This window comes from Passer domesticus, chromosome 10 (genome assembly GCF_036417665.1).
Source record: "Passer domesticus isolate bPasDom1 chromosome 10, bPasDom1.hap1, whole genome shotgun sequence".
NCBI lineage: Eukaryota > Metazoa > Chordata > Aves > Passeriformes > Passeridae > Passer > Passer domesticus.
The window spans coordinates 36,097,627-36,124,741 of NC_087483.1; the positions used below are offsets into that span (position 1 = coordinate 36,097,627).

The following is a 27,115-nucleotide window of genomic DNA, read 5'->3' on the forward strand; positions in this document are numbered from 1 at the left end:
AAAAGACTCTTGGGTACATTAGAGAAGCTGGCCACAACTGACACTCAAGTATCAAATGGATCCACCTGGCAGCCACTGAAAAATGGCACACAAACCTGCAGAAAACAAAGCCCAGGTATAGAAAATACAAATAATAGTCTGTAAATCCCTTTCAGTGCTATAATTAAATTCTCATTTTAGAAGTGCAATAGTTGCATAGCCACTTACTGCAGCTCAGCTGAAGAGCCATTAATTTGAACACTTGCAATTATCTGCCATCCCAAATGAGCTAATTCAGTGTTATACAAGTCACACTGAAGGAAAAAAGTGCATTCACACAGAAAGACACAGTTAAAATCTACTTGTCAACCTAATCAAGCTAAATTCCAAAGTGGCGTAGGAAGAGCTTTTAATCATGACTTGCAGGCAGTGCTGTGCTCGCCTGTAGAAGAGGCAGCAAGAACAATTCAAATACCCAAAAGGCACAGAGCAAAAGACTGCAGCCTACTGTGATTAAAAAATGACTAAGAGCCTTTTCCTTTCTTTGGTACATTGCTCACATACTTTATGGGAAGAACTCCATCTCATTTTTCTATTTTTAATTTTTGTTTTAAAATGCATGTATTTCTTAGATACACCAAAGTATGAAGTAAATCTCATTCACAGCATATCTACTGGCTTCAGGAAAATCAAAAATTTGACAGCGTTTGAAGGATATAAACAGAACAGCACATAGGTTCATAGCTCATTGCTCATGGACCTGGTGCCTATCTTTTGTGGAAAGGAGAGAAAGAGAGGGGCTCCCAGCAGCCAAGTGAAGTCAAATTCACTACTAACACGGACAAAAACTTCCTGACAATAAGGTCCTAAGGTGCTGTTCTACAGCTTACCCAACAAAACAACAATATACTTAAAACTAAACCAGACAAGGCTATCAGTTACAGAAATAAGTAATACTGGGGTCAGCAGTTATGTTAAACTAACTGGACTCTTCAGATTTTTCATATAATGTACAAACACTGTACAATTAAAAGGACAGTGCTTCAGACAAGCAGCTTCTAAAACCACGAGTATTTACTTGCTCTTACTAGCTATCAATTACCTTATTTTCTAGGTATCAAGTTTGCTTAAGCAAAGAATGCAAATTTCAGTGTACAAATGTAACACTGGAAGAATTTCAGCTGCATCTGATTGCCATGTCACTGATTAAACCCATTTCCCAGCTCCAGCTGTATGACACGTACTCAGATGACCCCTAAAAAGTTTGACTGAGACGTTAAAACCTCAAGTAACAGTCATCATATTATCTCCCCAATCTCTTCTGTGTTTTTTGTCTCTTTATGCTTTGAAAGAAGTCCTTATCATTTGCATAATCTGATGCTGAAAAGCACAACTCTGCTGCCTTTCTCATCCCTCCGTCTTAGCTGGCAAAAATGCACACACACATTTAAAAAAAAAAAAACAAATTTACCACTCAGATAAACAAAATGAACTGTGGCTACAAGCACAAGACATAGGAAGACACTCTCCAATACCACTTCTACACCTGACCTTTTGCTGATTGAGGTCAATTCTCCTGACATTACAAACTAGCAACCCTTTCCTCTAAAAAAACCCTACTTACTGGAAAACCAGTGCACATTTAAAGTCTGTTCTAAGCAAGGCAGCTCCTTCCACCCTGTCTGTTTTCAGCTGTATTTTCAAAACCTCTTTTCCTCTTTCTGGGGGCTATATTTAATTTGTCTGCTTTCTGTCATTTTGACAGACAGGACAGAACACTGAAACCTCAGCTGATCTGACTAGGCTGACACAGTTTGTGCTCTCACACAAAAACTGAGATGGACTGGGAGGGCTACACCAAATAAAAAATAGAAGCCAAGAGCATGATCACGCTATCATAACCCACTGCACTATTACCCACCCATTTCTTATTCATCTCAACTGTCATATTTTTCATTTGTAAATTCACCACTTTATATTTTTGTCTACTAAAATTATTGAATTCAAACCAGCCCAACACACTATAATCTTTACAGTGCTACAAATCTTTGCCCCACTTGCTTGAAGCAGAATTTTACAGAAGAACAACCTTGGATAATGAAATGCACCTGAAATGAAAAGCCTGAAGAGCACAATAGGATGGGCTCCATTAAAAAAATATATGGTGCATAATAAAACAGCATCTTAGAACATTTTTTAAAGATTTGTAGGGAAATAAATATAACGGGAGCAAGACTTGGATTACATCATGTTCAAGAACATTACAGAGTACACCATCTGAAGAGAAGCTGATTAATGGTGTACTTGCACACACATCTTCCCCAGGAACATTTGCTTTAACACTCATGTCCCTTGGTACACCTCTCACATCAATAAGACTAAGTTATTTCTTACACTGCCCTGAGTCTGCATGCTGCTCCTGTGGGGCACTGCTGAAAGCCTTAAGCAAATTTCTAATTCAGTGGTCACAACCTGTACTTTACAAACCTATAAAGACATAATTATTGCCTTTAATGGGACTACCAGTGATACACAAACATGTGGGATGGGAAAAGCCTCTGGTGGCACGTGGAAGAGTAGGTAGAGATCTTTTGCTCTGAAAGACAAACAGCACACATACACATGTTAAACTCAAATATACTTCTACTACACTGAGCTAAACACCGTCATTCACACTGTGCTAACTTTCCTCCGTCCCACAGAACTGAAGGTTTTAATTCTGCTTTCACTACAGGAGTGACTTCTTCATACAACTGTTAAGACATGTAGGTATCAGACACTCACATTCAGATACCTGCTCTTCCTAAAGACTGATTTATTCATGTCCTACACCACACAGATTCTCTTGAGGGGATGATGAGCACGTGCTTTCAGAAACAACTGCTCAGGCTGCAGAAGAACACACACTTCGAAGAAAGCACGATAAATATCTGCATCCACAGAGCACTCACTGAAAATCTCCTTTATTTTTAGCAAGAGGGACGAGAAGCGAAACAAAAGTAAGAAACGAGTTAAACAAGCAGCATGCCATCAGCGGCAGGCCGAAGAGCTTTGAAAACACAGCAGCGCTTTGAAAACACAGCAGCGCCTTCCCATTCCCGTGAAAAACTGAGGCCCGGCGGAGACGCTTCCTCTTTCCGACGGCCGCGCGGGTCACGGCGCGCTGGGCACTGCCCCGCCAGCGGCACCGCCGGGCCCGCCCGGCCGCGCTGCCCGCGGCACCTCCGGGGCGGCCGCCCGGCCCCGGCCCCGCTCCCGCGGCCTCCTCCCGCCCCGCTCCCGGTGCCACGGGCCACTGGCACCGCGCTCCCTCCACCGCCTGGCAGCTGCTGAACGAAAAGAAGCGTTTCCAGAGCGGATTTCTTCAGGTTTGACACTGAAAACTGCCTTATAAGGTATAAAAGCCCGAAAGCAGGAAGAGGCTTTGACAAAACTAAGGAAGTTCCTCTGCGCCTGCTCGATGGAAGGGGAGGGGTTTTTTTTCTTCCACAGAGAGAAGTAGCACAGAATAAATGACATTATCCGCACGTTAAAACAAAAAATGAATACACACGATCCCCCCAAGCCGGCGCCGGGCAGAGCGGCGACTCCCCCGAGCCGGGGCATCCCAGAGGCCCGGGGCAGCCGCGGCAGCCGCGTCCCCGCTCGCCTGCCCCGGCCCCGGCCGCCGCACAAGGTCCCGCACCCCGGCCCGGGACCGATGGGGGCGGCCCCGACCGGCTCCGGCCAGCCCGGGGCCGGGCCGGGCCACGGCTCCTGCCGGGCGGAGAGCGAAGGGCGGGGAAGGGAAGGCGGTTGGATGCTCCCCCCGGCCCAGCCCGGCCCGGTCCATCCCTCCCAGCACCGGCCCCGCGGCGGCTCGGGCGCGGCTGCCCGGCCCGGCAACGCGACCCCCGCCGCCATCTGCAGCAGCATCGGCGGCGGAACCCGCCCGGCCCCGCCCCGGGCGGCCCCGAGCTGTCAGCGGCCGTGTCTCACCCCGTGCCGCAGTCCACCACGCAGGCCGGGAGCCGCCCTGCCATGCTGGTCGGTAGCGGCGGTGCTGGGGACGGCGGGCAGCCCTGGGCTCCGGCGGGGCTCGGCGGGCTGCGCTCGGCGGCACCGAGGGACTTCCGCAGGGCGGGCACTGCCTCCGCCCCCGCCCGCTCGCTCGCTGCCCGGCGAGCCCAAGATGGCTGACCCGCCCCGCCCCGTGACGTGCGGTGGCGCGGCCTCGCCCGCCGGGCGGAGCGGCCGAGCGCCCTCAGGGCGGCGGGAGCTGCTCGGTTGCTGGTTATCGTGGGTGTAGCACGGGCTCCGTCGGGCTGGAGATCACCCCCGAGGTCACCGGGTTCGGCCAGTGACCGAACAGCACCGTGTCAAACAGAGCATGTGCCGTGTCCAGGCTTTCCTTAAACACCTCCAGGGACGTGGCTCCACCACCTCCATGAGCAATCACAGAACTGTTAGAGACCTGTGGAGATCATTCGGTCCATTCCCCATGCCCACGCAGGGTCACCTGGAGCAGTGACACAGGAATGCATGCAGGTGGGCTCGGAATGTCTCCAGTGTGGGAGACTCCGCGCCCTCCCCAGGCAGCTGTTGCAGGGCGCTGCCACCTTCAGTAAAGAAATTCTCCTCATGCTGAGATCAAACTTTGGCCAGTGCTCTTCGTCCTGTCCCTGGGCACCACTGAAACGAGTCTGGCACCATCCTCTTGGCACATGTCTTTGAGATATTTATACACAATAATGACATCCCCTCTCAGTCTTCTCCAGAATAAACAGGCCCAGCTCCCACAGTCCGTCCTTGTAAGAGAGATGCAACAGACTCCCCCCATCATCTTTGTCCCAAAGAGGGCAGGAGACAATGCGCTGTTTGGGTCAGATATTCAGGTGGACAAAATATAGTCTGTACTCTTTTTCTCTCTCTTTCCACCTTCCACAACCCTTCAGGCTTTGAAGGACAGAGTGCTGAGCACGCCAGGTCTGGCCCAGTCCTTGCCCTGTAGTGTACTGCAGCCACACATCACTTTTTGTTTGTTTTTAAAGTATCTTAGTGTTTTAACAGTTCTCATATTGGGTATTTCAGGTATTTTCAATCCTTTGCTTGCTGCTCCTGCCTTGGCAATGAGAAGATGTGAGCTTCATGGTATAATCGGATGTCAAGCTGTGAACAAACTTGGTAGTAGATCAAAATGAGTAATTGTCAGTGGGTACTAATGGATCTTAATGGCTCTAATAAGCATCACCAGGGGTCTCCACCCTGCAGTCCTCGTCCCAGAGAACTGGAGACCCAATTAAGCTCAGCTCTGGCCCTTCACATTTTGTGTGAGCTAAGCTGTAGGTTTGTGCTGTCCTCGCCTTGCTTGATGCCTTGATATCAGACTTGCCTTGTCCCTCTGGTAGCCTCCACACTGTTCCTAGTCCTGGTCTGACATCCTGACTTCACCTCGGAGCTGTGTGGCTGCAGGTGTCCCTTAGGGAACCCTCCAAGTATTCTCACGCTGGTCTTGCTTCCTTCAAGCACGTTCTCCTCACCTGGTTTCAGCTGTCTCTAATTAATAGCCTCTTAGCCCCTTTTCACTGGAGGGATAGATTAGGGTGAGTGCCAAAGCAAAGGAAGGACTCGGTAGATGCCCTTCAGGATGAGATAGGAGAGAGCAAAACCATCCCTTTCAGTAGCAGCAGCCAGGCAGTTCGTTTGGGAAGTTCAAGTCACCATCTGGCTTCTGTGGGCTGCCAGATCTTCCTGAGGAACAGAAGCAAGGAAAAGAGATATTGAGAATATTAACATTTTTATTTTAATGTCAAAGCAAATTATGACTAGAACATTATGAGACATTTTAGAGATAATGAAAGGGATTTCTGCAGGATATTGTGTAGCTTGTGAGCTGTGCTGAGCTAGAATATTAAAGATGGATATCTCTGAAAGCTTTTCAGAGAAAGTGCAAATAGGCCTTTTCTTTGTATGTGCATAGGTAAATATTTATCTAAAATAAATACAGTTAGGATATAAACTACCATGTGGACTTTTCACTCTCCTCTCAGTTTTATTACGTGGTAGTCAGGATTATACATGCAGCAGGTTCAACTGCTGCATCTGGCAGATGGAATCACGGAATGAGAGAGCAGCTTTGGGCTCCAGCTGCCAGAGTTAAAGTATCCTCCCAGAGGAGCACAAAATAAGGTCCAAAAACCTGAGGCATGTGGAGACGATGGAGCTGGCAGGTCCTGTCCAGGCCATACAGCACAGAGAGGATCAGGACCAGAGTTAATTTACCCAGCTGCAGTGAGATTTAAACAGAACAATCATTAATGTTCCATTGCTGGCCAGCCTTTATTATCTAATATTTCCAAATAATGCTCTTGATTAGTCTTATTAACCTTAATAGCAAAGCCAAAGGGCAGAGAGTAGAACTGTAGGCTGTAATAGTGTGCTGGAGACTTTCTGCTAGCAGAAGCATCATTTCACTATAAAACTTTAAATCACACCCAAAAGCACTTAGTGTAATGCACTCTACAGAAAATATCCCGTTGCTGAATTTATCTTTTCCTCCCTGTGAGTACAAGTGTTTTCTGGGAAATGGCGGCACTGAGCAGAACAAAAGGGTTGAGCAGAACAAAAAAGTGCTTCAGGTCATATGGAAAGTGAAACAACTCTGTTAAGCAACTCCTTTGCAATCTCTTGCTACCAGTGTGTGTTCTTCCTGAGTCTGCATGAAGAATGGCATTGAAAAAGAGCAGTGCTGGTGCATTTTAATGTACTGAATTACAGTGGAATTTACATTTGAGGACCAAAAAGCATAGGATTTCTCTCAGTATCAAGGTGCCAAATGAATCACAGTTTTGCAAGGGAAGGGGTTGAAAGACCCTGGCCATGAGATCTCATGTTTCCTTTTATTAGCCTTGCCAGATGCAGTTTTCAGATGGCTGTGGACTTAGGCACCAGCCCAATAAAATAAAGGGGCAAGATTTCTCTTTAAGCAATAGTATCTCACATTGTTGGACCATAAACACAAGTTTGATATATTAACTCATCCAAAATCAAATAGATCAATCTAAGTTTCAATACTGGCTTCTGTATAAACCTTTTGTAGTTTTATGCATTTGCATCTAGATTATCTTGGTGGATATTTTTAGCACAGAGGTCTTGTTCTTAAATTACAAAATTGAGCTTATAAAGCTGAAATTCAGCTAGATCCAGCAGGACTGCTGTGCTGATTGGCATATTTCTTTCATGGAAAGATTTTCCAAGCTTTACTTCCAACCTTTCGGTACAAGAGCAGTAGAAAAGCCTACAGTCAGTTTTCATGGTGTAATTTTCTGAATCTTTTCATCCTTATTTGGCCAGAAGTCAGTTCCTGTGTTATGAAAAGCTTTTCATTGTTTCAGGGTGTACCAGAAACAACATTTTTAATGTGTAGAAGAAATGTCTTAGTATATTCTCAATCTTACCAATGGAATGGGAGTGAACAAAAGCCTGAATTGCCTTTATCTGGTACCATCTCTGAAAAGAGTTCAAAAAGCATGTGGATGTGGCACTTGGGGACATGGTTTAGCTGTGGGCATGGTGGTGCTGGGCTGGTCTCAGAGGTCTTTTCCAACCTTCATGATTCTGTGAAATCCTATACAGCACACATAATCCAGCAACAGCATCCTTCAATGATGCACCAAGTCCAGCGTTTGTAAGCATTGTTGGATTGCAGGTGATCTTCTCCTAAACATCCATGATAACAGAAGTAATTACCACTGCAGAGCATCCTCCTTCTGTTGCCATCTGCCTCCAGGGAGTTTGCAATGTAAACACAGAGCAAGGGAATGCAGATGAATACAAATGGATAAGGAATGAGAGGATTAAAGTCAGGAGGAAAGTATTTCTATTAATCAACAGGTAAACAGAGATGCAGTCTAACAGTTTGATTCAGATGGAAGGAATTTGCAGACAGCTTTCTGCAAGTGTTACACAAATCAGTTGTGGGGCTCCACAGATTTCCAGGATGTTTTGTGTGGTTTACCAGCTACAGCAATGCTAAGTATTAAAATTTCACACAAGTACCTCAGCCTGAAGAGGTTTGTACCTAGACAAAAGCATTACAAATCCCTTGCTGAGCTGTGTGGGAAGCTTTTCAGCATCCTGCTCACTCTGAATCATTTTCATGCAATTAATGGCCTGCCCTTGAACATGCAGAAAGAACAACGCTGTGAATCCATATATAGATCCAGGCCTGGGAAGTGCAGTAAAGTGCAAGTGAAAAAAAAAAAAAAAAAAAAAAAAAAAAAAAAAAGTAAGTTCCAGGGTAGAAGGATTTTAGAAATGCCCAGGAGGGCTGAGAATGATGCCTGGATCAGCCTGTTGCCATTCAGATTGGTATAAACTGAATTTAAAAGGCACCTTAATATCCAGTACATCACATTGGACAGCCCTTAAGCCCAGGTAAACATGACAATAAAACCTAAAGAAACAGCCAAGAGAAATCATGTCTAGGTTATCTATTAGAGAATTTTGTTAAGTATTTATTATAAAGTACACTGCTTAATCACTTAACCATCATGTTCTGAGTATCTTAATATAAATAAGTTCTCCAGTAGTTGAGAGAATACTACAGAGAGCTAAAAATACCCAAAACATTTTATCTACCCAGATAAAGGATGTGTGTAGATTTCCTCCAAGAAGGGCCACAAGCAAGATTACAGTGTTATTGGTTGATTTTGGCATAGCTATAGCAACAGCCATATGGGAGGCATGTAATTTCATGGAGCTGCACATGGTGAAGTCGTGGCAAATTACCAGGAGCTCATTTGATGTGGCTGCTCTCCAAGAGCTCAATGTAGATCAACTAAAACCATTAACTTTCAAAATATAATTAGTCCATATTTTTTTCTAAATGGAGGATGGGAAAAAACCCAGCTATAATTCTTGGTACACTGAAACAAGGTGTGTAAGGAAGAGAGAAACTTATAAACTGGGGCTTGTTTATGTCCTTGGACTATTATGATGATAACACCACTATTGCCTATTTTATTTGGTAGGAATAACGGCAAATTGTGTGTCAAAAGACAAACCTAGAAAAAGAATTTGTCTGAAAATATGATGCCTTAAGAACTTGATGTTCTGGGCTGAGGCAAAATCTGCAGAAATTGAGGGAAACTGCATTCCTATTTACAGCTGGCTTTTCCATTCAAAATTGGTTATCTGCATGCTGTTATTCTCTTCTTTTTCATAACATCTTAATCCTTTATATTGCCACTGTAAGTGAACTAGCAGAAGGATGGCAGCAGAATCCCTACAACTGCAAAGCAGGGCACAAACCTCTGCCCCGGAGGTGTATCTGCACTGCACAGGCTCCACACAGTCACACCTGGGAGCCAAGGAAAAGCAGTGCATAGTTCGCCCATGATCAGAAAGTCTGGCCTTCCTTGAGTAATAGAAACATTATGATATGTTCTCAGTTGCACCTATTTATTTCCTTGGCTGGAACAAATGTGGCTTGCTGCCTTTTTCGTGTGACTTATGCACTTCAGCTGAACTGAGGACCTGAATCAATCACAGCTGTGCATGCCTGACCTGCATCAACTTCCACTCTCACTGTGTCATGAACATTAATTTGGGTAAAAGCCATGATAACTCGAAAATTTATGTAAAACCACCGTTTTTAATTTAGTGGTCCTTTATTTTTTTTTTTTCAAATATGTCAGCAATGTGCTAAATAAAACCAGTGTGTCACCAGTTTGCAGTTTAGCAGGTGTTTAACTGTTATGTGAGCTTTTCAGCAGAGCACAGAAGCCCACAAGGGTAAAACTGAGCCTTAAAACAGTGGCAAGTACCAGAGCAAGAAAAACTGAATTGGAAAAGAGGATCAAGGTGAACCTAGTGGGTGATTTCACAAGAGAAGTAGCATGAAGAGTCATAGAGAGTGCAGTGGCATCATGGGTTTTTTTTGCTACCCAACCATTTGAAACTGCAAGTAATTGAATGTGTGACAAGTAAACAAATGGGTTTCTGTTCTGAGACATTTTTCTGGCTTTCACCGTTGCTTATCAACTTTTGAGAGGGTTTGGCTGCTAATATTTGACTTCTCATTCTTAATGGCTTTTCATAAGAGGATTGTTTAGAAACACTCATATGTTATGTGTTTGTATTTCTCCTTGGTGTGTGACTTTTGATAAAAAGATATTCTCTTCAGCTGACCCAAGCTGTTGACTCCTCAGATTAGCTTTCAGAAGACAATAGATGTGATAAGGTCATTACATCACATCTACGGTCATTGTGGCACATTACTGTTATTGTATTTACTTTAAGACAATGAAGGGAGGAGAGGAGGGCTAGGAGGAGAATTTGGAACTCACATGGACAGGTGTCCTTCTCTGGATGTAGCAGAGTGCTGCTTGAATATATGATATCAGTCATCTGGATATTATAGCACCCACAGCTCTATCAGAGAAGCATGGATGAGGACTCTCCAGTTGTCTCTAGACAAAATGGGACATAATTAAAAATACTCCTTCTGATGGGTTAAATTGTTTGGCTGCCTTCTTTCTAGCAGGATGGGGAATGTTCTCTCACAGAATAGGGAACGTTCCCTCCACCAGAGCTGGGGGAAGGCAGTGAACAGCTCGTGCAACATCTTTTTCAATTATCACAGCTATCTGCAGTCCAAGTTTCTTATTAAGATGTATGATTTATTTAGAAACAATATACAATACCACTTAAGTTAGTCAGCAGTGGAACACTTTAAAAGTACTGTGTTCTTCGATAAGTGTATAACTCAATCTATTTCTAGTGACAATGCTGCTTGCATACAAAATGGAAACAATTTCAAAGCGCTATTTCGAAATGCTGGGTGCCTCCATACAGGGTTTATTGTTTCTGTTTGCTAGTATATAAAGAAACTGTTAACTCATTTCTGTAAAATTGCTTGTCCTGCTCAAAGACTGTAGGAAATTTTCCTGAAATAATACCTTAATGAATCACCAAAAAGTATAAAAGCTGATTTGTGGTTCTGCAGTGCTGTGTCTGACATTGATCATGTGGATGTCTTTGAAGAAGGCCACAGCCAATTTTTAATGATGTGGTCTTCACATGTCCAGTATCAAAAATATATAAAAACTAACACATTGTATCCAAGTGTTTCTCTCACTCTGCTGCTTTAAAAAACAGTATTAAAAGCAAACACTCTGGTAAATTATGCTAATGATATGTAAATTGAACAAAATCTTCTAGACAAACAGATTACATTAATTATGTTAGTCCTTACTGTGAGAATAGTGGCATTAAAATCTCTATTTGGAGCACTACATGCCTGTTCAATTTGGTGTGCCATCCTAACAGGCCAGCAGACTTGACCTTTGTGAAGAATACAGTTTGAAACCTTTTGATCTAAAAATAATGCACCAGCAAAGCCCCAAACCAGTAGCTCTGTCCATGCCATTCCTCACCTGATAAAATTTCATTTTTTGTGCAGTTTTAGAGCATCTGCACTGGGAAGACCAGTGATGTTAAAACTAGAAGATATGAAAAACAAAACTTTCCCTCCTGTGTTTCCCTGCAGAACAGCTTCCAGTTTAATCTATTTGTGGCTCTCTCTGCAGAACCCACACATACTCAGGAGGTCTCCCTTGCTAATGGGGTAAGAATCCACGTGGGACATTGATTCCTTTGCTTCAGGCCCTTCCCAGAGAATCCCTGCCCTCTCTGGAGCATTATGCATTCCCAGCAAGGGATCAGTTCCCTATTGCCGTATTGGGCAATGCTTCCATTCCCTTTGAATACCACCTTATGTTGCAATGTGCCTCCCTGAATCATTGTGATTATTCACCCAGGAATGTGCAAAAGCACAAATGTAAAAATCTGCTCTGTGTTCTGAACATGCGGGGTCACATTATCAGCAGCTCCATCTGGTTAGACTTGTGCTGAGAGAACTGCTTGACTTGACCTTTAGAAGAGTTGCTTTCATGGGGATATTCAGTGTAAATAAAATTCACTTTTGGCTCTCTGTTAAGGCCTGTTTGGTGTTTTTGGCTCACATCTCCAGCAGGACAGGTATTCATGCTCACACATGCATTTCTGCCAGCCCTGGGGTTCAAATGGCTCTCTGGTTGTCAACATGCATCAAGACTACACCTGCAGTCCACTCCTACATGTGATTTCTCTCAATGGCATGGTATTTCAGTAATTCAGAACACTTCCAAAAGGTTTACTTTCCATTTACTTTTTGGTTTGCTTGAATAGGTTTTCAAATGGTTTTTAAAATTGTCTTTTTAAATAACAATTAATGATCACAACTCATCTGCCGAAAATAATTGAGTGATAGCAATTTAATAATTTTCAGTCTGGGAAATCCCATTGCCAATTAAGCTTCCTGTTTTCTGTCCTGTTATAAATCAGCAGAGTAAAGAGACTGAAGTTAGTGATGGCAAGTTCCCCAAATGAGTTGTTTTACTCATCTGTAATTTTATTACTAGCTAATATTTGCAAGTAGTGTTCAGTAGGAAGCAGAAAAAGCTCTCAGTTCCAATTAATTTTCTACAGCTATTAAAAGGAATGGTTGATAAAAAAATTTACAAAAATTATTGTGTTTTTTTCTTTTATTACATCTGCAGAGTAACACTTTTCCTGTAAGTACCAGTAGTTCTCATAGTGAACAGCATAGATTTTATTCAAAATAATAAATTTTTAAGCACTAAGATTTCTTAGAGCCTTGTCATCAGGTAAAACATTAAGAAAACAGCCATGTAACAGCTCAGCAAGGTCAAAAACACAAATGTTTGTAAATACACAAAAAGGGACTGAGAACAGATTGGAAATTGTAACTTTAACAGTCTAAGTATATTTCATGTAGTCATATGAATGTTTTCATTTCAGCCTCTCAAGAACTGGACCAGAAGGAGAGGAAGGCAGTGAGGATAACTGAGCAATAAAATCACTCCCTCAGTCACAAGAGGCTTCTTACAAAGCTGGACTTAGGATATGAGAACACCTCAAAGACAGCTGAGGACAAATATAAGGCAGTTAAAACTCAAATAATGCGAAGAAGGTGAAATGGAACAAGGATTACAAGTTGTGTGACAAGATTATTATCCAGTGGCCTAAACCCAAGGAAAACAAACATTTTCTGTTCTGTCACAAGACTCTGCCTCAGTAAATCCATAACAGCTCTGGCGTTCCTGGGTTCATGAAAGGGATTTGCCAAATTCATGGGTCCATCAGAGCTATTACATGCATTGGCTGAATTACATCCTTCCAGGTAAGGATGCTGGTACCCATTTGTTTCTAAAAACTAGAAGGATGTGCCATGGAAACAAATCCCACAGCAGAGGTTCATCAAAACTGACTTTGTCAGTTTGAATTTTTAATAGAGTTTCTTCTGCCTCTTTGCCTTGTTCATCAACATGAACATTTTGTTCATCAAAGATCCGTTCCAAATCCTTTTGAAGGATTTTTGAAGGAGGCATTTCTCTAAAATAAGTAAATTCAATTCCTTTGTAGAGCTCTGAGATGAACAGAGTATTAAATTTCATTGTTGGGATCTGATCTATTTCTTCCAAATCAGCTTTTATGTTCTTGTAAATAGAACATATATGAGCAGAAACTAAATTCAAATTTTCTTGATAAGTGCAATTTAGAAGGTTTGCATGTTATGTGGATGTTTTATCTTATGAAAATATTACAGTGATGCTGGGAAATAGATAGAATTTTGCTTTGCCTACAAAAATGCATGTAACTAAAATATTCACAGCAAGAAAAATAAATATGCAGTGTGTGTACACTTTCAAGGTACTTATTGTTTTATTACATGTGTTTACTAAAATCTAATTCCTGAAAAAAGCTCAGTAAAAATAAAAGACAAATCATTCTCATAATAGTTTCGGAGAAGACACAAGATCATCACGTGAATTTTACAAATTACTTAAGAGCTAAAAATACAAAGGGTAATATTTTAATATAATAATTTAAGGGTAATAGCTACAAACTTCTAGGCTTTTGACAATGCTGACCTGTTTCTCTCAAAATTCCCCAGGAACCACAGTGTAAGTGCTTCATCCTGTCATGAAGAAATCTTGGCACTCTACCTGAAGGACAGCAGTGCCCAGTCAAAATGCTTAAAATCAGAACCTTAACAAGGTGGATTTAACTGTGCTGCCATGTTGAGGTGCAAATTGCTGCATTGCCTCCTAAAGAAGAAAACTCATACACGTGAGAGGCCACATGGAGCTACACCCAGAAAGCTGCTCTTAATTCAGGTGGGATGTCATGTGCTTTCCACTGTCAAAGGAGACTAAAGCATAAAAAGAGAGAAAATCTGCATGTCACAGATATTTTGTCATCACTACTGCTGATCACTGTGGGAAAGCATTTTCTAGGGCAGCAAACCAAGTTTTTTCTCTTAATTAGGTAAGATAGAAGAGCCTGGGAATCTCACCCTTCCCTGCTACCTTATATATTTTCCCTGTTCAAATGCAGCAGGGTGTTTTTTTAATATAAAACATTCCTCCCATTTTAATATAAATTATGTATAATATTTTTCAATACATTATTTAGTAAAGGCATTATTAGATATAGGAAAGTATTACATGCAGTTTCTCTGTCACAGTACTGTAGTCATAACTCTTTGGTTTTCTCTTCAGGTTTTGCTGCTGATGAACTGACTGACCTTGGATAAGCTCTGTAAGTTTACTGAGTCTCTGTATAAATACTAAACAAAGATCTGCTAGACCCAAGAAAATTAGAGGCTGTGAGATGCACACAGGTTTTTTCTGTTACATTGTATATATTCAACTGCTCTGAATTCCACAGAATACACCATTTCCAGAGGACTGCTTTTTCCTGAAGCTTTGTCTGAGAAATTCAGTTTACCTAAAATCTCTTTAGACAGTTGTAAAGTCACAATTTCATGTGAAAGCACCATGTTGCACATTTTCGCAATTTCATTTTGGCCAATAGTGATAGTGAGGCCAGAAGAACAACAAATCAATACTTTATTTATGATGTACACTCAGAGTATATAAAAATAGGACAGTTTGAACCAAGAGTATAATTCACTGCATGTCCTTGTGCCATTTATGCTATAAATGCTTCGGGGTAGGGATTGTATCTTACTACTTGTAACAACCAGTTTTATGGGGCATCAAACTTGTTGGATGTCTCTTAGTGCTACTGCATGCAAATTAAAATACAGCTGGATTATGAAATTCAGGCTCACAAAAAAAGCCCAAACCAGTTTCACACTAAAAGTTCTTCAAGTTTGGTTGTGGGGTATTTTTTTTTTTGTTTGCTTGCTTGTTTGTTTGTTTAAATAAGTAACTTTTGTTTATCTACAGGAAATTACTCAAGCCCAACAGTAAAACTCACCCAGATATATGATGATAAGCTATCACATTTTTATATGAGAGGGAATGGATTTTTTTTCAATCACTAGCCTATAGAAAGGGTGAAATATTATGTTTGATTTCAAGAGTTTGTAAGTGTGAGTAGCATTTAAAATAACTTCACAGCTATATCATATATATCCCCTAATAACAATTAAACACCTTTTTATTCGTGTATACATTGCTTACTCTTGTTTCCTAACAGTTTTTGCTGTAAAATTTCCAAAATATGTAATAGCTAAATTTTGCCAAAAGCTTTATTTCTGTTAGCAGGTGAATACTGAATAATCTGCAAGATGTGACATACACGTAGTTATCTTTAGGTTCATACTATGAGCTTAATTCTTAAATAGTAATCAACACTGACTAGAGACTACTAACACATTGACTACAAAACCAAACAGGACCAGAATCTGATTTTTGCAATTTCATCTAAGCCTATGGAAGTTCATTTAATTCAATATTTTTGACAGACTTTGTCTAGCATTTCCTTTTGCAGCTTGTTAGTCACTAACATATACATCTTGAAATTTTGCTTTAATTTAGCCTGTATGTCTACACAATACCACTTTTTATGCTCTTAAAAGTGTGTTGAAGCAAAAATTTAATTAATTGCCACTACTTTCAGGTGCTGTGAGATTTCGTATCACGGAGCGTAAAGATTATGGCAACTATGAAACTAAGGTTCCACCACCTCACTGCATTTTAGGACATTTCTCAAGGGTCTTGCCCACTTCGGTTTTGCTTCTTCCCCTTTTTTTCTTTTTCTTTTGACAGACTAGTTTCGAGCTCCATCCCACTTCTCCATCTCTAGTTCTTCACTCCGTGCTCTCTTCCTCTGCCTTCTCTGTTCCTCCATATTTTAGTTTTTTGGGGATTTTTTTGTGGGTGATTTTTTTTTTCTTTTTTTTTGACTTGCTTATCTTAAAGTTTTGGAAGAGGCTGTATGAATGCCCGTGCCTCCGGAGCAGGCTCTGCTCCATCTCCCTCGTTGGAGACGCTCGATCTCCCGGAGGATGTCCAGCAGGAGCCCGGGCTCAGCAGCCCGCTCGGGCTCTCCGGCCGTGCGGAGCGCTCCCTCCGCCTCCCCTTTCCCCCGGGAAGGAGCCGGGAGCGGCCCCGGAGCCCTGCCCAGAGCCGGGCTTCCCGGCGGGACACGGGGCCGAGCGGGCAGCCTTGGGCTGGGGACCGGATGGGAACGGGATGGGAACGGGGATGGGAACGGGGATGGACACGGGGATAGGGATAAGGACAAGGAAAGGTGAAGGGATTTGGCCCGGGGTGGAGGTGGGGATGGGGGCGCTGAAGGGAACGCTGATAGGAATGGGGTCGGTCATGGCAATGGGGACGGGGATAAGGATGGGGATGGAGACAGTGATGGGGACAGGGATCGTAATGGGGGCAGGCACGGGGACAGGGACGGGGATGGAGACGGGAATGGGGACAGGGATGGGGATGGTGACGTGGTGGGAACAGGGATGGGGATGGAGACGGGAATGGGGACAGGGATGGAGATGATGACGATGAGTGTTGTGGGGACAGGGATGTGGATGTGAATGGCGATGATGATAATGACGGCGGTGGGGACAGGGAAGTGGACGGGGATGGTGATGGGGACAGGGCTGTATTCGGGAATGGCGGTGGGTCGGCGCCGGGCCCGGGCAGTGCACAGGGATGGCGGTGGGTCGGCGCCGGGCCCGGGCAGTGCACAGCGATGGCGGTGGGTCGGCGCCGGGCCCGGGCAGTGCACAGGGATGCCGCTGGGTCGGCGCTGGGCCCGGGAATGCCGCTGTGTCGGCCCCCGCCCCGCTCCCCCCGCGCCCCTCCCGCCGCCGGGCGGGGGGCGGGCAGCAGGACAGGGGTGTGGAGCTGCTGGCCGAGCGGGTCGATGGGGCCGGCCCGCGGGCGGGGCGGTCGCTCGCGGGCTCGGGGATGGATTGCGGCTGTCCGGCGCGGGCGGGCGGTGCCGCCGCCGGACGGAGCGCGGGGGGCGCCGGGCCCGGCGCGGCCTCAGGTACCGGGAGCGGGAGCGGGGCCGGAGCGGGCGGGTCCCGCCGCTGCCGGGGCTGCCGCGGGCGAGAGGCGCCGCAGGGCTGAGCGGGGCCGAGCCCCGAAGGGAACTTTGTCCCTTGGTGCGCGCGGGGGGCCGGGGCTGTGCGAGTGCCCCGCGTCCCGCCGTGACAGCGGTGCGGGGAGCGCCCCCGGGCGGGCTGGGGCTGTGCGGAGGGGTCCCGCTGTGCCCAGGGCGAGCCTGTGCCGGGGAAGTGCCGGGGCCGCCCTCGGCTGCCGTGCCCGGGGCTGGGCGCTCGCTGCGGGAACGACCTGGAGGCGCTGGAGCGTGTCCGGAGGAGCAGCTGCTGAGGGGTGTGGAGCTCAGGCCCACACTGTACGCAGGGTCAGAGCGAGCTGAGGGAGTTTAGCCGGGAGTAAAGGAGGCTTTGGTCGAGTCCCCAGGCAGCAGTGACAGGGCAAGAGCACACACGGCTGAACTGTGCCAGGGGAGGTACAGGTGGGACATCTGGAAGAATTCCTGTACAGAGGGGGTGTTTGAACACTGAAATGGGCTGCCCGGGGCTGTGGTGGAGTTGCCACCCCTGGAGGTGTTTGAGGAAAGCCTGTGCCATGGTCTGGTTGACAGGGTGGTGTTTGGTTATGGGCTGGATTCGATGATCTCAGAGCTCTTTTCCAGCCTGATTCAGTGTTCTGAGCTGGCACACTGTCCTGCCTCGCTGGGCTGTGAGGGGTACGTGCTTCCCCTGCTTGGCTGCAGCTCCCTTTCCTTTCCCCCTGTTCTAGTTGTGAGATTCTAGGCATTCTTCCTCCCCCGAGGTCCCCAGGGCTTTTCTCCCTTTTCTCCCCATGTATCTTTTCTCTTAGGCATTCACTTTTCTCTGAGTGCATTAACACGAGTTACTCATTTCCTTCCCTTTGTTCCTGCTACTTTTCCCCAGAGATATCTGTGGGCAGGAAGGAGACCCCTGCTCACTCCACGTGCTGTGATTTCATGGATTTCTACCTTGCCTGGAAGGCTCAGCTTCCAGCTGCCGGGGTGTCTCCCTGCAAGCTGCCCTGCTGGTTCTTATCAGGAATCTGTGTCTGTATATCCAGTGACAAAGCACGATATGTTTAGTCCTTGCACTAGACCAGATTAGATCTGCAGCATGTGAAATGGATGTCATTTGTAATCCTTAGCTGATGTTAAATGTGGAGCTACTGGTGGCTGGGATTGCTGTGTACGTGGTGAAGCTTAGAGAGGCCTTGGCAGCTTGACATGGAGTTTTTTTTCTCTTGGTGTTGTTGGACAGGAATAACAAGGAGGTCAGTGTTGGTTCTGCTTGTCAGCTTTCACTCTGCTGACCTGAAACTGGGGTGTTTCTAATCCTTCAGTCAGACTTCAAGCCCAGCAGGGTCACAGCCTTGCTGGGGGTGCTGCAGGAGTAACCGAGGGCTGGTAGCTGGAAAGGACTCTGAGATATAAAGCAGATTAATACTGTGCACTACTAGTTTTATATAGGAAAATTTCTTTGAAGAGTTGTTTCATGAATTTTGAGTAAGTGCTGAATAGGAAGCTTTCATTTCATTCATGGAAGCATTCAGACATTCTTGGTGTTTTTATTCCTTAAATCCCCATATCCGGCTGTGCCATGACAGTTTGACAGCATGGCTGTTACATTCCTAAAACATGCTTTTGATTAAGCCAAATTCTCTTATTTTGGTAGTAAAATTAATGTATTTTCTGTGCAGATTTGGTCTTGTGTAACTTCCTCTGCAGATGGGAGCAGTGGTCTCCACTTGCAGAACTCTGTACTGATATGGAAGACTTGGTTGCTCTTTTGGATCTTTTGCATTGCTATATTCTAAGATTCTTCAGGAAACGTTCTCTGAGTAAAAATGACAGGGCTGTAGTGAATGTAATAGTCATGTTGCATAAGGCTCACTTTTCCATCTCTTCTGAATATCCTTGCCTTTGCTGTGATCTCATGGTACTCTTTGGAGGTTGAGTGAATGTCAGATTTGTGTTAGATTAATGTTGCTTTAATGCAGGCTTACAGATTGTGACATAAAAATGTGTAAATCATTTTACTTTCAGGTTTTTTTTCGGGTTAAAGTGAAAGCAGGGTCTCTGTTTCTCTTATCTCAAAAGCAATCCAATATGAAACAAGAATCAACTGATGACAGAACATGTTAAAAGGGGGCGGAGGTTGTATCCCAGAACTTGTAATGTTGGAGCAGCTGGTATAACTGGAAAAACTAAACCCATTTATTTTGCCTGCAAGCCTTATCTTGGTATGTTGTCTTTCACATTGTGTATGAAATAATCTTGAGTAAATACAGGAAGAATTTCCAGCTGACTTGCTTGCACCATGGCTTGTGACTGAGATGCTGTTCTCTGTCTTTTGGCATTCTTGCTATGTCCTTTTTTTCTATTTTTTGGTGGTGGAGAGGAGAGACAGGCTGTGTGTTTTCCTCCTGGAGCAGCCAGAACAGCAATACTTCTGTTTTGCAATGATTTGGCAATTCTTTGGCCTATGATGTTCTCTTCCCTAATTGTCAGTGCAGTAAAAGTTTGAGAATTTCACATGATTTTCTCTTCTTGGGCGGAGCTAGTAATGTGGAAATAATCTGCACAAAGAGCTATTTGATGCTGTCCCATGCACATGAAGTATCAATGGTGCAGTTTTATTTCCTGCCCTCAGAAGTTGCCTGTTGCATATTCAGAAGAGGAGAGTTGGACAGGCTGCTGAGCCTGTTGGCTTCAGTGCAGCCAGCTGTCTGAACATGCACTGTAGACTACACAGTGAGACTGCTTTTTGTATATTTTGATATCATAAATTGAAGTGGTGGCACTTCTTACATGATCTAGGGTACTGGAGCATTTTAAAATCAAAGTACAGTGTCATAATAAGAATTTTTAATGTTTGTTTTTCAGAAGATCTTCGTGTAACTGGTTGAAAAATGGTTCTGCAAGATGACAGCACCAACTCTAAGACTGTTGGAATGGTAAATAAATTTTTAAAAGGAGACTTTAAAAGGTCTCAGTGCTGTTTGCTGAAAATTGTAATGATATTAAGAAAAGTCTCTTAAATTAATATTCCTTTAAATGTCAGATTTGAGCTTGTATGTTTAAAGTTACACTATGTGGAATGCTTGTATATTTCCTAATAATGGAAACAAAGGGCAAACATGCTTGAGTTCCTGCTCTATTAATAGAGTAGAATATGATATTTACTTTTAATCCATAATTTTTATTGCACTCTCTGTGTCTTCTGGTGACTTAAAGTTATCATAACTTTTTGCACTTGATAAATTAAATGTTCTGGGTATTATTGTAGGGTAAAACCCTACAATAATAATGCCAAGGTTGTGGCTGTAATCCCTGGGCCATTCACTTAAGAGTTGGACTTTATGATGCTTGTGGGTCCCTTCCAACTCCAAATACTCTGTGATTTTGTGAGTAATTACCTTGATGTGCAGGACCTACAGTGAGCATTGTCTTTGTGGAATGGATAATCATGTGCTATTGTCTTAAAGAATGCATCTTTCAGTTTGTTGGGTCATCTTAAGCAGTTATGATCATGTGGTAAACTGTGGAAAAGGTTTGAACTTGCTGTGTGTAAATGTTGAGTTCAGTGGAGGCTTGTGGGATCCCTCTTAATGAGTTACCTCTTAATCAAAGAGGTGAAAAGCATGAATTTAGCTATTGCTCCCTGTTAACAGTGTACAGACTCTCAGCCATGCTTGACAGGTGATCAAAAGCTAATTTTGGGTAAGCATTTAGTTCTGCCCTTGCTGCCACTTCTGTTGAGTAGGCTAATTTGAGACTCCTAAGCATAGTGTGTGACTCCTGTTGATTCAGGATATCCCTAAAACAGAGTGTAGCAACGTTTCACATTAATAATAATAATAATAATAATTCTATCACTTCCAGGCAATAAAACTTACGGCTCTGTTTTGTATAATATTCCTTTTCCTATATAACAGTGGATTTTATTGAATGCGTTTGTAGGATCTGAGTTTAAAAGTGATAAATAAGTTTTATGTAAGATGATGTTTTGTTTTAATACAATAATAATGCTGTATCCATTTAAGGAAGACACTGGGCTTTCACAAGACATAACATGGAGGAACCTTATCTTTTTAGATTATTTTAAGGCCAACAAGCCTGTATGTTCTTCCGTTACCTTCCTAGTTCTAATGTTTAAATTCTTTCCTTAGGAATGTGCACTGAAGAAATAGTGCCTTTCTCTGCACAGCTTAGAAAATCAGAATTTAACATCATCAGGCTCTTGTTCCTCATGTGAACCTCCTATAGTCAGTTAATAAGGAAGGGGTTGTGTTCTTTGTAATATTAAAAGTAGATAAGGATCCTGTTTTCTTGCAAGTCAGGGCTGCCTTGCTGGCATTTTTGATGCAGACCAATTCTTAAATTTCTAGTTCTGTATGTCCCCAACAGTTAGGACTTGAGCTGCACAAGACACTTGTAGAACTTGAAATTTTAGACAGTATTTTGCAAAGATAAATGCTTAATGTACCAATGCACATGATGTTTCACACTTTGCTTTTTTTGTTTTTTTTTTTTAGGAGACTATCTTCACTTTGACATGAAGTGTGAAGTTTGTTAGTCACCACTTTTGTTTCTTTTTTACAGTTATTGTGGAAGGTAATAAGAGAAAAGTCTTGTTCTTGTGTGTTCACTTCTATCTGAGCATATTACCCTCAATGTACAGAAGCCAAACATAAAAGTGTAGAATTGTATTTCATTGCAAGTTTATGAGTACTGACAATAAGTGGGACAATGTGTCTGTCTAAAACTTCTCAAAATAGTAGTTTCAATCTGTCTTTGTATTTTTGCACTTTGTGTGATGTTTTACAGGGTTTTAATTCTGTTCTAAAACTTAGGATTTAGGTTTCAGTAGGCTTTTGAATTTCTGCTGAACTTTACAAGCATTTTAGTATTGCTGCTTGGTAGATTTTTTAGTCAACTCTTAGCTGCACTTCATAGTTACCTTTTCTTGTTAAGCTTTTTGCCTTGTTAGGGAAGGATCAAGCAAATGCTAAATTAGGCACACAGAAATGTTAAACAGATACTTGGTAGTCAGATGAGAAAGTAATAGCTGCTCTTACTCCAACATATAAAAAACTTCAACTTCCAAGGCATAATTATCAGTTCTTTATTTAGAATTTTAGCATCTACTTATCAAAGTTACAGAAGAAATGGTGTAAAATTTGCATAGACTGAATAACTTTATGTGTAACCTCTTATCTGAGAAGTGCTGGATGTTCCATCATCCTTTACTTTGCTCTTGTTGAAGAATTTTAAAGTGAAGGATTTGTTCAAGCCTAACGTAGACAAGCTGAGTACAGATTAAACAGCTGCAGGATGTGAATGTTATCTGTGCATGATCTCTGTTCACACAGTGTGCTTTGAAGCAGCCTGTGGTGAGAGCAGCAGAGCTGTAGGTGTGAGGGAGCATCTGATGTGGAGATGTCCAGTTGATCAGGCTGCTGCCATTCCCTCCTGTCTCCCCAGCTCCCTCTCCCCTCCTGCCTGCAGCACAGAGCTGGTGGAAGCCTGCAATGCTTTCTGTTCCTAGGATAATTTCCCACTGCCCATGAGTTGTGCTATAGCCTGACAGGAATGAGATTTCTTCCTTCCAGTTTGTCTGAACTCTTCTATGCCCAGCTTTCACATTAGCTGCATATTATGCAAACACACGAGCAATTTTTAGGCTATATATAATATAACTTCATGTAATGGCTTGTAGGCTTTTAGTCATAATAAAATGAAGGCAAAGTTTATAGAGTATAATATGTAGTATGTGTTAAACCAATTTCTAAAAACTGAAAAACCTTTATAAGTTTTCAAGCTTGAAAACATTTATATTAGTTTCTTCAAGTTTAAGATAATACATTTATTTGCTCTCTCTTTGAGAACAAATGTTTTCTCTTTTATTCTGTATCAAGTAGAAACTATAACTCCTTGCTGAGTCTTTCATAACTTTGCCTCTCTCTACTTAAAGATTTCTGCTTTCTTTGTCAGTCCCACCATTTTATCAGAAAAGCAGAGTAATTACCCAGAACTGATGCCCACACATGGAATATATTGGCATAGATCTAGTGGTATAATTATACTTCAGGAACTCTGCCTGTTCATTTTCCTTTTGAAAGAAGCCCTTTGAGAAATGGAGGAAAAAGTATCAAGATTTGAACATGGCAGAGACTGTATAGAATATGAGTCAATGCAGAAAAGAGTGCTGTGGTCTCCAATGTGCTTGTGCATATCTGGGCATTTAAATCCTTAATCTGAGGAGCAGACTACTCTGGAAAAAAGTAATGTGCCTTCCTCACTTACTGAGGACGTTATTGCACTGTCTCTTTCACAAATCATTTGTAAATAATGAAAAGACAGCAAGTATTTGTATGTTGGCACATGTGGAAAAAATGAAGTTCAATTTAAATTTATCAGACCATATTAGCAAAGCAGATGACCTCTGTTTACTGTGAAGTCAGAAGCTCCTCCCTAAAGATGACTTAGATTGCAGTTCCTTGAGCAGTTCTCTCAGAGATGATGTTTGTGTTTATGGTATACTGTGCCATCTGTAGTTAATGAACTCTTAATAAATTGGTTCTTAAAATTTATACATAAATAAGTGAAGGTTAATAATGGAAATACCACATACATGTCTGGCTGACATAATGGATTGTGGTACAAGAATGAGCCATCAGTCTTTGTCAATTGTATTTGAAGCTTTTTAGTAATATAATTGAAAGTTTTCCTAAATTTAGGCCTTCCATAAATTTGGGCCATCCAATGGGCAGCTGTAAAGCTGTGTCACAAATCTGAATTCCTTTGCAGTAGCATTAATGAATTTTTGATAAATTTTCACTAGAATTGGTTTGTGCCTGTATTTCATAAATTACCAAATAGCTATATATTTTTTTAAATACAACTACATGTGTAGTCTACTTTTTTAATTTTACAATTAATTATTCTATTTTTTTCTTGAATCACCTCTTGTTGTAAGGGTTTATAATTTACCCAAATGTTTTCCTATGTCTTCTGAAACATTTGTTGAATGCCTCTAAGTTTAAACACATTTCTGACATTTGTCACAACACATTAATCTAATTTATACTGTTTGTAGAACTTGGAGTGTAAATTCCAAATTGTCTTACCTACTTTTTCTTATTTCATTCCTAAAGCAGATGATAAATTTTTGCAAAGTCAAGATTTACTTTCTAATTGTCCCTAATATCTCTGAAAATTTCCTGCCTGATCTGTTGAAGATCTGGTTTTTAACAACACAACTATGTCCTTGCATATCAGGTCCTGTTCATATGTATGAAACAGTTGCCCCCAATGTTTATTTCTTTTGTGTGTCACTGTAAGCTTTTGTGTTTTATTTGTGTGTCCCCCTTGCCCAGGTTCCAAATGGTGTGGGTTTTTATCATGAACCGGATGAGCTCCCAGAGCAGCTCATCTGCTCAGCGCAGGCGAATGGCTCTAGGAATTGTCATTCTCCTCCTGGTTGATGTCATCTGGGTGGCCTCTTCAGAGCTCACTTCTGTGAGTATTGTTCCACACATTTTAAAGAGAAAATAAATGAGAAAATGCAGCAGAAACATAGTTATCAAATGCTTGGTGTTTCACCAGCCTGAATCCACTAAAACTTACAGATAAGTTCAATTCAGTGCCTGTTGCTTTTGAGGCAGAAGGTGTTACTGACGACTTTAAAATTAAACAGCATAAACTCATCACTGTGTACTGTAATCAGGGAGTTCATTTTGTTATTGCTGTGTTAATTAAAATGCCCATATGGTTCCCGAAAATTTGTAAATGGGCTGTAACATGGCTGGCTGATTATGTGGTGAATTGTAGTTCAGAACATCCAGAAATTCAGGATGAAGGGGCTCAAGTCATAAAGTTGAACCCTGTAATTTCATCTAGTTCATATATTAGCCACATTGAAACTGTCATGTTATTTCATGTTAAGTTTTAGGACTTAAACCAGAGCTTTAGCAATGGAAATGGAGTTTTTAATAAATTCCTAAATTCAGTTTTTTGAACTGTCAATATGTTGTATATCAGTTTTGAAACTAAGCATCTACAAATGTTTGTCCTTATCATGTGATTTTAATAAAATATTTTTTGGAATGAGCTGGTGGAGTCGCTTTTGATACTGAAATGTTATTTAGCCAAAGTAATCTTCTCTAATTTATGATTAATATATTATTGCTTATAAAAGTGTTCTTCAATTTAGAAAATATTTGTAAATGTATTTTCAGTGCTATTTCAGTTTAGTAGCATATAAATGTGTTGCTTAGTGAGATACAAGCAACAAGTAGTTTTCCTTCTGTGGCATTGTTTCTTACAAAAACTCCTTTTTGTTGGCATTGGAGGTAGTTTGGGAGAGGGTTCCCTCAGAACAGGCAGGGCCACTTGGTTCCTTTGGTCACCCATGCCAATATTCACATCTCTGGTATTTTGGGAACCAGACTGTTCTGGACTGTATATTTACACCTGATCATTCATTTTGTGAACTCTTACCTATTTGGTAATTATTTGCAATTATTTTCTTTCCACAGTATGTTTTTACAAGGTACAACAAACCCTTTTTCAGTACATTTGCAAAGACATCCATGTTTGTTCTATACCTCTTGGGATTTATTGTTTGGAAGCCATGGAGGCAACAATGTACTCGTGGGTTTCGTGGAAGACATGCAGCTTTTGTAAGTATTATAACTCTGTAGATGTTGTGATATTTGTCTAAGTTTGTACAGAAAAAAAACCAAAAACCTTACAATAGAGATTAGAGAAGAGCAAAGGTTGCATATTTGACATATAAACTGAATCATGCCACAGGAAGACATGGCAGCCATAACATTTGTCATGTGAAAGGATGAGGGCAAGAAAAAGCAATTGGAGATGTGTCAGGAGTTGTAAGAAATGCTCTGCTGGGCCGGACCATTGGTCCCTACAGCCTGCTTTGGTATCCTGGGCAATTGCAGAGGATAATTCCTCTTAACAAGAGCTTATGGAAGTCACTGTTGGCTCTTGGTTCCCTTTCACTCCCCCAACATCTGTAACCAATGGAATCAGAACTTGAACTTTGTAGCTGATTTTTAGCACTGATTCTTTTAGTCTCTGGCACAACCATGAACTGTTTGCTGACTGCTTTGAGGGGTTTAAAGTTACATTTAGTTAGGGTGGTAGAATTATGTTTTTGTTATTGTTAATGTTGTTTTATATAGCTTTTATGTATGAGTGACCTTCTGATGCCCATTCCAGAGTTAGGCATAGTTTGTGCTAGAACCTAAAATTGTTGTTATATGACAGAAATACTGGGTTTTTTTCCAAGAGATGCTGGGAAGAGCAGTTGTTCTGTGCCAGTGTTTCAAGATGCTGAACAGCAGCACTCAGGAAGCAGGAAGGCATTTGGCCTGATACTAATATCACACTAAAAAAAACCTAGAAAATGTGATCCAAGAACATGCTGCTAATCAACATGTCTTTATAGAAAATAGCTTGTGTGAAAGAAACTGACTTAAATTTTCTGGATATGTTAGACTTCACTGATAGTGACAGTTGCAGGCATAACATATTTAAAGTGTTATGTGATTTTTATCTGAATTTTTTTAAAGAAAAGACAATAACTAATTTTTTTTTTAAATTATTGATTTAAACACATAGAGTGTTTAAAGTTGACTGGTATCTTGATACAGTTTTTCCTAGATCAGCCTTTAATACCAAGTGTTTGTGTGTAATATGGCATATGTTAGACTTGATG

The 27,115-nt window shown here is 42.1% G+C and overlaps 2 protein-coding genes and 1 long non-coding RNA gene across 5 annotated transcripts in view; 2 read left to right on the plus strand and 1 right to left on the minus strand.

The window, feature by feature from the left end:
* ACTR3 (actin related protein 3) overlaps positions 1 to 4,155 on the minus strand; it is a 28,497-nt gene extending 24,342 nt beyond the window's left edge. Inside the window, exon 1 of the mRNA XM_064435165.1 lies at positions 3,958 to 4,155. Coding sequence (XP_064291235.1) covers positions 3,958 to 4,001 — 44 coding nt within the window. The 5' untranslated portion in view covers positions 4,002 to 4,155. The remainder of the gene's footprint in view (positions 1 to 3,957) is intronic.
* LOC135309193 (uncharacterized) lies at positions 2,965 to 14,558 on the plus strand. The gene is made up of 3 exons (XR_010369490.1): positions 2,965 to 3,374; positions 12,823 to 13,204; positions 13,979 to 14,558. It is a non-coding gene; the product is annotated as an uncharacterized LOC135309193 (long non-coding RNA).
* A 2,702-nt stretch (positions 14,559 to 17,260) lies between these two features.
* The window catches only part of SLC35F5 (solute carrier family 35 member F5), a 29,976-nt gene continuing 20,121 nt past the window's right edge, over positions 17,261 to 27,115 (plus strand). The window contains exons 1-5 of one of the 3 annotated variants that reach the window (XM_064435162.1): positions 17,261 to 17,340; positions 20,257 to 20,327; positions 21,909 to 21,987; positions 24,753 to 24,894; positions 25,914 to 26,057. In XM_064435162.1, coding sequence (XP_064291232.1) covers positions 24,760 to 24,894; positions 25,914 to 26,057 — 279 coding nt within the window. In that variant the 5' untranslated portion in view covers positions 17,261 to 17,340; positions 20,257 to 20,327; positions 21,909 to 21,987; positions 24,753 to 24,759. Of the gene's footprint in view, positions 17,341 to 17,376; positions 17,836 to 18,674; positions 19,614 to 20,256; positions 20,328 to 21,908; positions 21,988 to 24,752; positions 24,895 to 25,913; positions 26,058 to 27,115 lie in introns of those variants that run through there. The other 2 variants (XM_064435164.1, XM_064435163.1) reach the window with 2 other exon arrangements.